This window comes from Branchiostoma floridae, chromosome 12 (genome assembly GCF_000003815.2).
Source record: "Branchiostoma floridae strain S238N-H82 chromosome 12, Bfl_VNyyK, whole genome shotgun sequence".
NCBI lineage: Eukaryota > Metazoa > Chordata > Leptocardii > Amphioxiformes > Branchiostomatidae > Branchiostoma > Branchiostoma floridae.
In genome coordinates this window covers 14609295-14622244 of record NC_049990.1, presented here as the reverse complement: position 1 = coordinate 14622244, position 12950 = coordinate 14609295, and the positions used below count along the sequence as shown (strand labels likewise).

Here is a 12950-nt window from a genome sequence, read left to right as displayed (position 1 = left end):
ATAACCATGTCAAAAGATACAAAAATCCAAGTTCTGTTGCAGTACCAAGGTCACACACCAGGGGATCCAAAATTGACTTTGACCTTCGTCTTCCAAACACCTACCCAAATACCAAATATCATTACAATCCATCAACAGGTTCTAAAGTTATGCTGACCACAAATGGAAAGACAAGTGGAAACACAAACAGACACACACACAGACACACCAAAAACTATACCTCCATTTTTCATGGAGGTAAATCACACGTTCTGTTCTGGAGATATAGCACTGGAAACGACCCTTCCACACACTCCCATGCTACTGAAAACTCAAAACACATGTTACAGCTGCTAGCTGTCCCCAAGGAGGTTGAGACAGAGGGAATGAGGCCAGATCACTCCATATCAGGAAAAGGGGTGTAAATATTTTTTTTTAAACGAACCACAAAACAACAGCAAACTTCTAATCTACTTAATAGCACAATAGGTCACACACTCTATCCCCATAGCAAAGGAAATCGCAATCCATCCAGACGTTCTAGAGATATCGGTCCGGAATCACAAAGATCCCTACCAGAAACAGTACATGCTTTTTTCAAGCATGTAATGAAGAGGCGCAGCCCCGGTTGGCAAACTGGAATTTCTAGTTTCTACCATCAAACTAGTCGAATATTCATAAGTCTAAATTGAATCTGTGTCCAATAACGACTTACAGTTCCAGGATCTCTTAAGTCTTGGGCCGCTGCTAGTCAATAGTGATGTTACTAATGCTTTGAATTCGAAGCAGTTATGTTGCAATATCAACATAAAAGTTGCGCAATTGCATTGTATTGCACAAATGGACGCAAGAAATGGTTTACCTTCTTCGGGGCGAATCAAATGATACAGTCTCTTGGGACGAGCCAAGGGAATCTGAGTCGTCTAAAAACTTCTGTATAATTTGCTTTTGTGGGGAGGGGATGGGAAGAGTCAAGTTCTCAAAATGAAGTCTCATCTTTCTACAAATCTAAGTGCCATGGTTTGGCTAAAAACCCTCCAACAACTTCTTGAACTTCTTGCTCTTTTTCATCCAACTGCCCCCCTCCCCACCTTGTCTGGAATCTGTTTGGGGCTTCTCTCGATCGCGATTGAGGCACATAACCTCCTTGCACATATTAACTCCAGATTGTAGTGTTCGGCAAGTCAACTTAGTCACCGCGGAATTCAATGACAAACTGGTCTTGTGATATTGCGAAGAGAGTTCTGAACTTTGTCTGACACCGCTGACACTGCTGTGCTCGGCACGCGCGCCTTACAAAAGTTCAAAGGGTAAAGGTTACTTAAACCTGGTTACACAGCACGTGTAGCAGTCTTTTGTGTACCGACCTTCACTGAGGCATTACTGATCGATACGATTATACCACTATACCTCACCGGTATCACCATCCTACTATAACAGCATGTTGATTTTATGAAAAAATAGAGAGAACTGCAGAGGAAAGAAAAATACCGATGAAAGTTACAATCATACGGCTTGATTTTGACAATTTAGTGCTAAATATATGAATAACGTTATTTAAGTTTAAGACAAATTTCGGTAGGGTCGGTAACGTTTACGTCACCAAATATACCAGGAACTATTATTGAAATCATACGGAATGTAAAAACTAACACAATTCAGGCTTTTTTTAAGTTTGTAAAATCAACAACATCTCTACTGCTGAGCTTCGCTCCCTCATGGAAGACAAGTCTGAGTGGAGAAGAAGGATCCATTGCGACCCGTGAAGGCATCTCAAAGATGTCCACGTTCAAGGTTCAAGGTTCAAGGTTAAGTTTGTTGTGCCGATTTCAATCATAAGATGTTGACGTCCATTGTAATAGATATACATTTCAGCACCAAGGGCGGTGGAACGTGTGGGTACATTGTTGTTGATTTTCTCAGGTTGTGACAAGAGAAACACGCAAGATTCTATAGCTTCAGTTATACGTTTCTCCCCTTTGTTACTTTTAATCTCAATTCATTCTTGCTGAATTATTTCCTGAGATCCAGGCTTTAAAAAAAACAATACTGGTAGTTGGGATAGACAGATTAATATAGAAATGTGAGGTGAGTGAATAATCTTGTCACTAAATACTAAACGTACGTTTCATTCTGTGTGCACCAAATATTGTTTTTCTTCCCTAACGGTTCTGGTGGTATAAAAATACGGAAGCCGTGGCAACTTAGTATAACGTTATATATCACGCACGCCATGATTCACGCCATGCAAATGATGAAGCATTTGGTAACAACCAGTGTGCTACACGATGAGGGGGTTTACTGGGTATGCTGATCTGGGAGGGGCTGCAACGGACAGCATAATAACTATAACTTGGTTTATTTCCATCGCACCAACATTACAATACAATTACAATCTAAGATATGAGTGGACATCTCGCAGCCGTAGGCTGAATTGTACGTAAGCCACTATGTTAAAACAATTTGCTCCATCAATGAATACATTAAAAAGGTTAAGACAATAGATTCTAATATAAATATACATGTAATACAATATGTACAAAGACCGGCTATTTGAGCACATGTTCGTTCAAGAGATTGGTTAGGTATGGTATTGGGCTTGTTTTGAAGCGCTTGGTGCGCACTGGCATGTAGTCGAGCTTATTTCCATTTCTTGTCTCCCTACCACTAACATCACCTCTTGACTGTGGTAGCCAGTCCCTGTAGAGGTCCGAGGTGAGGACATTCCTGGCGAATTTTACACAAAGCTCGACCCTTCAGATACAAAACTAGCTGTGGAGAACAGTAAATTATGAAATGCGGATGGATTGATCGAATACAAACAAAGACCTTTTTCCTGGCAGAAATACCGAACTCCAGAGCCTAACAGAGAACTCTGAGCACTGGTTCTTCCTTTATGGAAGGTTGTTGAAAAGAGCCAGGTCAAACTTTACAAAACCCCGATAGTCGACGGTCCTATGATACGGCAGCTGTAAAATGCCTTGACAAACACTATCATATGGGCAGTGACGAGGTGGAAGATTCAGGTAGTAAGAAATATACTAACGTTATGACTAATTCAACTGTAATATCCAACGCCAAAAATTGGACTCACCCAAATTTTTGACAGGACAGCACCTGTCTTTCAAGGAATGAACAAGCCACTGCGGCCGTGTCGTCACGTTATGCAGATAAACATACACGTATGTGACTCAGTGATCAGTGGATCATAAGTTGCAGGAAGTCTATGGCGCCCACCGTCTCTGTTTATGGATGGTTGTAAAGCACTGATGTAGATGGTTTGTTTATTCCTTAACAATGACTAATGCTGTTCAGTCGAAAATTTGGGTGAGTCCAATTTCTGTGTTAGATATTACAGTTAAACTAGTTCAAGAATGACTTCTACCAACATAGATGAACTTTCAAGTTTTAACTTAAAAGTAGATGAACATTATAGTGTACATCAAAGGGCCAAACATCGAACATTCAGTTCTATTTCGAATTCCTTCTTCCACAGATCACAGAGCGCGTTATTCTTTTATTAATAAGCTAAGGGCACAACCCGCCGTACGTGCTATTTGTCAATACGTTTTTTGTCCGCCACGTATTTCTGAAAACGTTCAGTACGGCTGTACAGGGCAGGTGCGTCGCCCGTACTGGCTCGTACGGGGGGCGAATCTGCAGCTCGATGACACACAGAGGTTTTCCTGCACGTAAAGTTCTATGCGGCGTGTCTGCGTGAACCAAAAATCCGTCGGATTCCCTACGAGTTCGTACGCAGGCCGTACTCACCACTTACGGATCCCAAAAATTGCCCACGTTTTGGCACGTAGACAGCACGTGTTTGCACGTACGGCGAACTGTACCCTTAGCTTAAGATACAGCGCACGCTGTAGTTTAAACAACTGCCCGTGGTTTAATAAGAAAAAAAAACATTTGACCAACACAGTGATTATCTACAGGGTTTTCCAAGCACAACCATGTAAATTTTTCGTGCATTGCAAAAGCAATACGGGTGCTCTTGCTTTTATAATACTAGCTTTTAGTGTATTTGTGTTTGTCACTTTTTTATACAATGCACCTAGATCCGTTCCACAGTATGATAGTCCATTTCTTCACCTTTGCATTGATACCAAAGTTCACGTGTTAATCAGGCTGTCACAGTACAAAAAGGTCCGACCAGAATTGGGGACCGCTTCCGCTTTTCTCTTTACAATGTTTTCGGGCTCAATTGTCAGTTAAACCTTCAGCTCGAAGATTAAAAACAAATTTCGCAATTCGCAGGTCCCAATTCTCCATACTACTGGTAACAACACAGACCTAACAAGACTGAACAGGTATGTGATACTGACATGGTACCTTGACGATCTTAATTCATTCAACAAGAACGTAACATTTGAGCCGTTGTTTCTAACTTAACAGATACTGTTATCAATGTAAAAATCACATTTATCTATTCACGACAGTATATTACTGTTCAATGTTAAGGAGAAGGTTGTAGACATTTGCTTGAAGACTGGTCAACAGGTGTTCGTTTGTAAACATGTTAGGTGTGTGTTTGTGTATTGGGGGGGGGGGGGGGTAAATCAATTGAAACAAGGAGGTCCAAACACTTAATTTGGTCAACAACTGGTAGGTACATTTTCGACCTAACGTTTCCGTTATAGGGGCAGACTGAGACGGGGGGAGGTTTCGAACTCTTGGTTGTAGGTACAACTGATAGGTACATTTTCGGCCTACTGTCTCCGTTATGGGGACAGAATAGTGCTGATAGAGCAATTGGCTACAATTTTATATTCTTACCCAGCAAATTTTCTTTTATTATAATTTAGGTTGATATGCTGAGTCTAGCCACAAGTCTGAAACTGCAACGTCATGGGACAGGGGAATTCCAAGACAGGTCGGTATGTTTTCACGTATAATATGTTGAGTTTGTGGGCCTGTTTGTGAGAAAGTCAGGAAACGGTATGACTAAGGGTGATCTTAACCGGTTAGACAAACATGCAATATAATTCACGATATAAATGTGATATATATGTGGTTCTATTCTTTGCCATGTATTCAGGTGTTCCTACCAAAGTACATATAGAATGAATGTACATGTCTCTAAGTGAAACGCTATGTGAATAGTGGAGAAAACTGGTTAATATATATTTTGTTATGTCAACGACATCAACGATAAAATAGTTAGACTAAATGACCGAGGGACGAGAGAGCAAAGTACAAGTAGTATCGACCTCCTTACATAATACGTATTTTGACTACGCCCCTCGGGTGGGGCCGTTAGAACCATCAATACAGTTTAAGCAATAGACTACTAGGCATACTCGTCTATATTAACATGTTTATTTTACACTGCAACATTAAAAATAGTACATGTGATTATCACCTTCGCCAAGTAGGTTATGTTTTCAGTAGCGTTTGTGCGTGGTTGGACAACATACGTTGACAAGGCCAGGATGAGTTTTATTGATATTTGGAATATGTATTCAATTTGATATTTGGCAGGTAGGTAGGTCTTGATGACACCTGGAAATAATTATATTTGGGTACCCAGTGGCTTGTTAAGCTTAAGGTTTTCATATCTTATGATTTTGCCAGAGAATAGCTCTTGAAGCAGAGAGTAAGTGTTGTAATGTTAAGCCCCCTAGAGTGCTGACTTACATGATAAGATAATAATCATGCAAATCAACAGCTAATTTCTATAGTCAACGAGGAAAGTCAATTATAGAACTCTCAAACTTACAAATGTAACTGAGGAAGAGAGAAATGTCAATACAAATGAATTATGCCAATGATGAAGTGAAGCTAATATTGTTAGATTTAAATCATGCAAATCAGTCTCTTTACATACTTTATGCGGAAACACTAGAATAGCCTTGCTAAGGTGAGACTTTCATACTTGAGACAACAGTTTTCTAGGGGGGGGGGGTCGGTAGAGAAGATGATCAACCGAGACAATTTATGCAACAGAGGACCTTATTCGAATAATCAATGAGCAAAGGTATGAGGCCGTAAACTCTAGATGACTATTTCTGTTTTATAAAGTGATACTCCAGAGAAACCAAACTTGAAAAGTTGAGTGAAGATGTGTGCCACGGTAGAAAAGTCAGTCTGCCAAGTGCTGTTGTTTTGTAGAGTACTAATTCAGTCTTCAGTGGTTAAAAGAGCAATACATTTTAATATCTTAACCATATACTTTCAGCAACGAGAAAGACGAGGATCTCCCTGCTCGCAGGAGAGAGAAATGCTGGATACCAAAACATCAGTGACGAGGAAGAAGATACAGACATGTTTGTGACAATTTTAATGTACATGTTTGTACTGCTCTACCGTAGAAACAAAAAAGACGTGTAAGGCAAAAATTTACACTGTAGTGAACCAACTGAAGATATTTGAATTCTACTCCAAAATAACTTCCATTCTTTGTACGGTGATCTATTTATGCACAGTTGAATCAGCACAGGCTAATTCCTAATAAACACCAATAAAGGCAGGGTCGAAGAAACCCCGGGAGGGCCCCTTTTTCCAAATGTGACCAAGCCTCTGTATTACTAGGATACTTGATGATTTGAACTGTGTGCCATGTCATCCTTCCTCCAGCACATACAACGAACACCTACAGAAGGGCTGCAGGGGTCTGCAGACAGGCAACTTGGACATAACAGGACAGCTGCAAGAGGGCTGCAGAGCCCTGCAGACAGGGGACCTGGACAAGGCAGAACAGAACTTTGCAGCTGCGCTCAAGTCAGTTCATGGAAAAGGTAACTAAACACTTAACAAGGTTTGTAATAGGACACCAATGGAGCCAAGATCATGTCATGTGGTTTACTTTTTTTGCATGGGGGACATGTGGCAGATATGTCATACATATCACGGTTGCGTTGCCAAAAAGAATAATCTGGGTGTTCTAGCTGTACAAAACAATTCTGTATGGTTACGGAGAAGTAGGATTTTCAATAATACGATACGAGATAGATAGATAACACACATATACCATTTCTTATATACGCATGCAATATCTTAGTTATGAATTGCTACTTTGTTGTCCATTAATACCAAATGTATGTATACTCATCTGATAAGGTTCGTAGAGGTCAAAATCGATGGTGGCTCATAATTTGCATATCGATTGTACTTGGTCCAGTGGATTAATTGCTTTCAAATATTTACTGTTAATCATAAACTCTTGGTTATGCATAAATAAGAACAGTGGAATATCTTGACATTGATAAGCTTATGAACTGAAATCTGTATGCATTAACATATTTACCTTGTCCCTATGTATTACATAAATGAAGTCACAATGATGTGCACAAATGAATTTCTGTGCGGTCTTGTGGATAATATGATGCCTGTATTTCATACAGATTCAAAGAAAGAGGTGGAGCCACTACTAAAGTTAAGTGATGTCTACCTGAAGAAAGGATTACAGTCAAAAGACGGTGATGATTTCACCAAGGCAGCAGCGCTCTGTAACGCAGCACTGGTAAGATCCAAAACAGAAGACCAAGGTGGCATAAAACAAACAATCCAATTGATAACCCAAGCATTCGTTCAGCACGTCCTGGGTATCAAACGAACGGTAGGCATTGATGACGTAGACAAACACAAAACGATGTTGAAGGAAGATAGACACAAAATAGCAAAAGAAATCGAAAAGATTGAACAACAGGCCGATCCTTACTGCCTTGATGATGACGACCCAAAAATTACAGAAGTGGAGAAGAGGAGAGTGGAAGCAGTCAAGGTATTGTTTCAGACAATACTGCATCAGCGAAGATTGTTTATGACAGGCCTTATAGATGAATGCATGGAGGTAATGGGCCCCCCTTCCTGTAAGTACGCCATGATAGGCTTGGGTTCGCAAGCCACAGGTCTAGTAACACCGTACTCTGACATTGAATTTGCCATTTTGGTAGAGAAGGAAGCAGAAAATAATGTCAAGTACTTCCGCAACCTCACTCACTACCTTCATCTCAAAGTAATCAATCTGGGAGAAACTATTCTTCCTGCCATGGGGATTAAGTCTCTTAATGATTTCCACTCAGACTACCCACTGGACAACTGGTACTATGACTCTGTAACACCGCGCGGGTTTTCGTTCGATGGTACCATGCCACATGCATGCAAGACTCCGCTAGGCAGGGGTAAAACGTGTGAACTTATCCGCACACCCAGTAACATTGTTAAACTCCTGGAAGAAAATGTCACGTTTTACTTAAAGAAAGGCTACCATCTTGTAAGTGTCCTGGGTAATGTTTCTTTAATCGCAGGAGAGCAAGAGTTGATCGATGAATATACGTCTTTATGGACTAAGCTACAGCGTGAAGACAGTAGAAAAATCCCCTTGTTACTTGCAAATGCCATAATGACAGAAAATTCCCCAACTTTTGAAAACCATATTCTGAGTGCCAGTCTGCTTAATGTTAAGAAAGAAATCTATCAATTTTCGAGCATTGTTGTCTTATGTTGGGCACTGCTTCACGAAATACAACCGACGACAATCTGGGAGACCATTGCAAAGATGCACAAGAATGGTGTCATTAACAAGGAGAACGCGCATCACTTGATGGTGATGGTCAGCATCTCAGCAGAACTGAGGCTGCGGACATATATAAACAATCACGGCCAAGTGGAAAATATGTCAGCATTATCGTACATGCCGACAGAAACAGATCTAGGGGAAAAATTAAGGAAAGTGTTTTACATCTCGAATTCAAAACAGCTCATGAGATACTATTACACAGCAACACCTTTGAAGCGCTTTGTCTCAAAGATGATCGAGTCGCCAGGAGATGCTTTAAAATTATTTGACAATTCTTTGCAACTAAAATCACAGGTGTACGATAGTCTGTGCGATTACCCTAACTCGAAGGCATGTTTGGAAGAGCTTCTGCAGAACCATCAAACCCGATTTGGCGAAGCTTCTATACATCCTCACCTTGCCCAAACACTTGCCAAATTAGGTATAGCATGTCAAAACATTGGTGATCACAACAAAGCCGCAAGCTATCAGGAACAGTCACTACAAATGATGCTGACTATCTACGGTGAGAACACTGCACATCCTGATATCGCCTCGTCACTAAACAATTTGGGTGCCACCTGGATGGATCTTGGTGATCCCAAAAAGGCCGTCAGCTATCACGAACAGTCACGACAGATGCTGTTGACTATATATGGTGAGAACACTGCACATCCTCATATCGCCTCGTCACTAGGCAACTTGGGTAACGCCTGGAGGCACCTTAGCGATCACAAAAAGGCTGCCAGCTATCACGAACAGTCACTACAGATGAGGCGGACTATCTATGGTGAGAACACTGCACATCCGGATATCGCCTCGTCACTAACCAACTTGGGTCTTGTTTGCAGGGACCTTGGTGATTACAAAAAGGCCGTCAACTGTCACGAACAGTCACTACAGATGATGCGGACTATCTATGGTGAGAACACTGCACATCCTGAAATCGCCTCTTCACTAAACAACTTGGGTAACGCCTGGATGAACCTTGGTGGTTACAAAAAAGCCGTCAGCTATCACAAACAGTCACTACAGATGAAGCGGACTATCTATGGTGAGAACAGTGCACACTCTGGCATCGCCTCGTCACTAAACAACCTGGGTAACGCCTGGAGGCACCTTGGTGATTACAATGAGGCCGTAAGTTATCACAAACAGTCACTACATCCTCACATCGCCTCGTCACTAGGCAACTTGGGGAACGCCTTTAGACACCTTGGTGAACACCAAAAGGCCGTCAACTATCATGAACAGTCACTACGGATGATGCGGACTATCTATGGAGAGACAACTGCACATCCTAATATCGCCTCATCACTAAACAACTTGGGTAATTCCTGGTGTGATCTCTGTGATCACAGAAAGGCCATCAGCTATCTTCAACAGTCACTACAGATGAAGTGGAGTATCTATGGTGAGGACACTGCACATCCTGAAATCGCTGAGTCTCTTAACAACTTGGGTAACGCCTGGCGGAACTTAGGTGATCGCAGAAAGGCTGTCGTGCATTTTGAACAGTTTTCCACCGTGTTGGTTGCATGCATAACAGTTGCATGCATGCTCATGACAACAAGGAGATAAAAAATAGAAAACGACTCGACTTTTATAAGACCGTCTCTAGGATATGCCGATGTTGTTTGGCACAGCTGCTCTGATTCTGACTCTAGACTTATCGAGCGGCTGCAATATGAATGCTCCCTCACGGTATCTGGCGCCGTGAGGGGGTCATCATATTCTTCCGTCCTTCAGGAGCTCGGCTGGGGAAAACTATCCGAGCGACGTTATGTCCACTCTCTTCTTCTATTTTATAAAATTGCCAATGGCCAAGCTCCATAGTACTTAACTGACTTGTTACCACCTGCTGTTTCTGAGGCAACGCCATACAACCTTCGTAACAGATTAAACATTCAAATGCCAGTTTGTACTACCAATCGTTTTCTAAGATCTTTTGTACCATATTCAATTCATAAATGGAATTGTCTTGATCTAAGTATCCGCTCGTTGAGCCTTCATCTATTCAAAAAGTATTTAATCAAGTCTGTTCGTCCCGTTGTTCCAACCTATTTTAGATCCGGTCCAAGATACCCCTGTGTCTTTCTTTTCGAGTCGGCACCCACAGCCTAAATTATAGATTATCTGTGCGTAACTTAGTTGATAATCCTTCCTGTACCTGCGGGTGCCGATGCGAAAGCATTTCTCACTACCTATTGCACTGCCCTTACTTTATTAATCAACGTTTACTTTTATTTGACAGACTAAAAAAAATGAATATTTTAACTCTCAATATTGATGCCTTGTCAGAAACAGCTACTATATAATTATTGATTAGGGGTTCACCTCTCCTCTCCTTTACAGATAATGCTAAGGTATTGCATATAACCCAGATGTGCTAATTAGGAACTGATTTGCATAATATATGCGAAAATTGCAATGATATTTGCTCAATGATTAATGATAGGAATTTCATACTTGACGTGTATGTTAGTCAATGATGAACATCACCATGCATGAATCATGAAAATGTGCAAGTCTGTTGCATACAATTTCCAAAAGCTTGAATATTTCATGGAGGTATGAGGTCGCCGAACGCAAGTTTTCTTTTGTTATGATTTCAACACCGTATTGTTTAATATTGGCATCATGTTAGCATTATTTATTAGATTATTTCATCTATGTTATAATGACGATTTCCGTACTTTTGTGTTTTACGTTTGTGTATTAATAATAACTATCATTCACTGTATTTTGTTAGTGGTGCCGTGAACATAAGCTTTTAGCTTGAGTACGGCACCACTGTGTGTGTAATTTGTACTTTCGTTAATAAAACAAAATCCCACGCATTACAGAAAAGGTGGGTTCCTTCGTCTTCCACTGTCTCAGAAAATCAGAGTCAAACCCAATAAGTTGCAGTTTAGCGTTTGACTTTAGATTATCTAGAGTATTAGCTAACTATAACGTTTACCTTTTTTGGCATTTTTTGTGACTTGCAATTAGCCCTCTGGATAGAACTTGCAATAAGCTTAAACTATTATAAATAATAGTAACCGGTGCAATGGCCTTGTGGGTAGAGTGTTCGCCTTGCATTCGGTAGGTCGTGAGTTCGATCCCCGGCCGAGCCATACCAAAGACTATAAAAATGGTACATGCTGTTTTCTCTGCTTAGCACTCAGCACTTAAGAGGAAGAGTATGGAAGTTAAACACACATCACTACCAGCGGACCAGCCCCCTGCTGCAGTGGCTTGCACATGTGTGGCCCAAGGGCTTCGAAGTGGAGATGGGCGCCACCCTACGCGTCTATAGATGCATGGGCAAACTTTAACTTTAACTTTTTTTATTATAAATATATGTGTGAACGTGTTCAGCACTAAGGACGGGGTTGTATGCCGCTATGTGTCTGTGTAACACTGTGTGTGTGTTTGGTGTTTAACATATCGAGGGCAGTTATCTTAGCATATGTATGGATGGTATTCAGAGCCAAGGATAAACGTGTTTTTGTCTGTGGGTGAATGGTATTCAGCACCAAGGACAGGACAGAACTGACTATTTCGGTCATGTACTGGGTGATTGGCCCTTCTAAAGAAACTGGGAACGATGAATAACTGCTGTTTCAGGGACAGGCAATATCTGTATATTAGGCACATTTGTGTGTATGTATCAAAAGCGGCTAATATCCTTCATTAGAATTGCAAGCATCTCTTATATCCGCTTCAAGTTCATGGATCAAAAGCGTTACCTATCAATTCTTAATAGAACTGCAGCCGCTTCATACAAGGACAAGGTGCCACCCTGTGTGGAGGTTTGCTGTGTGTACGTACACCGTCAACGTTCTAGAAACAAACACGTGTTTTATACCGACTACAGAAGAAGTGCTTAGGGCTTATCAGATTCTATGTATGGTATACGCAGTAACATACACTTTTGTATGTACCAGGGACATTGCCAGGGCTAGGAAGGGATATTGGAAAGATCCCGACTGATGACATTAGTTACCTATGATGCGATTCATTCATTAAATCCTTTATTGATTATGACTGACGGTATTAACAACTGGAATCGCCATGGCCAATCAGCTTTACGGTGTCACCAATCAATTGTGCGAGTTATCAGGCCATCGGGAAAATGAATTAATATCAATACACGCTAGGGAGCGCTCCGATTAAATAAGGCCATTTATACTGTCATACTTTTAAATGCCCAAGCCGGCAGTCTTGCACCGCTGAATAAAGCTATCCTCCATGAAGTTGAAGCCTCCTACCAGTCATCACGTCTGTAGCCTACAGCTTATTGCGTCAGCAGATTTGTAGATAGATATTGACTGTTATTTAAGGCGGTTTTAAATCTTCCCATAGTTCAAATGTAACATGGCTGTGTGCAATACATGCATCACGCAACCACCACTACTCACTAAGTTGTTAAGCACACAATGATGATGTGTGTGCGTACGGCATTCTAAACGCAGCTTTC

The 12950-nt window shown here is 41.1% G+C and overlaps 2 protein-coding genes across 2 annotated transcripts in view; one reads left to right on the top strand and one right to left on the bottom strand.

The window, feature by feature from the left end:
* Positions 1–1114, bottom strand: part of LOC118426875 (multidrug resistance-associated protein 5-like) — a 28710-nt gene extending 27596 nt beyond the window's left edge. The window contains exon 1 of the mRNA XM_035836440.1: positions 842–1114. The gene's annotated coding sequence lies outside the window, so the exon portion shown is untranslated. The remainder of the gene's footprint in view (positions 1–841) is intronic.
* Positions 1115–6046: 4932 nt separating this feature from the next.
* LOC118427030 lies at positions 6047–8811 on the top strand. The gene is made up of 4 exons (XM_035836667.1): positions 6047–6066; positions 6562–6722; positions 7329–8213; positions 8801–8811. Exons 1-4 carry the CDS (start codon positions 6047–6049, stop codon positions 8809–8811), a joined length of 1077 nt encoding a protein of 358 aa, XP_035692560.1.
* The last annotated feature ends 4139 nt before the right edge of the window (positions 8812–12950 follow it).

Coding starts and splice junctions, on each gene's coding strand:
- LOC118427030 (XM_035836667.1), top strand. CDS start 6,047: ATGTGTGCCACGGTAGAAAA. Junction 6,067..6,561: donor ATGTGTGCCACGGTAGAAAA/GTCAGTCTGCCA, acceptor TCCTTCCTCCAG/CACATACAACGAACACCTAC. Junction 6,723..7,328: donor CAAGTCAGTTCATGGAAAAG/GTAACTAAACAC, acceptor TATTTCATACAG/ATTCAAAGAAAGAGGTGGAG.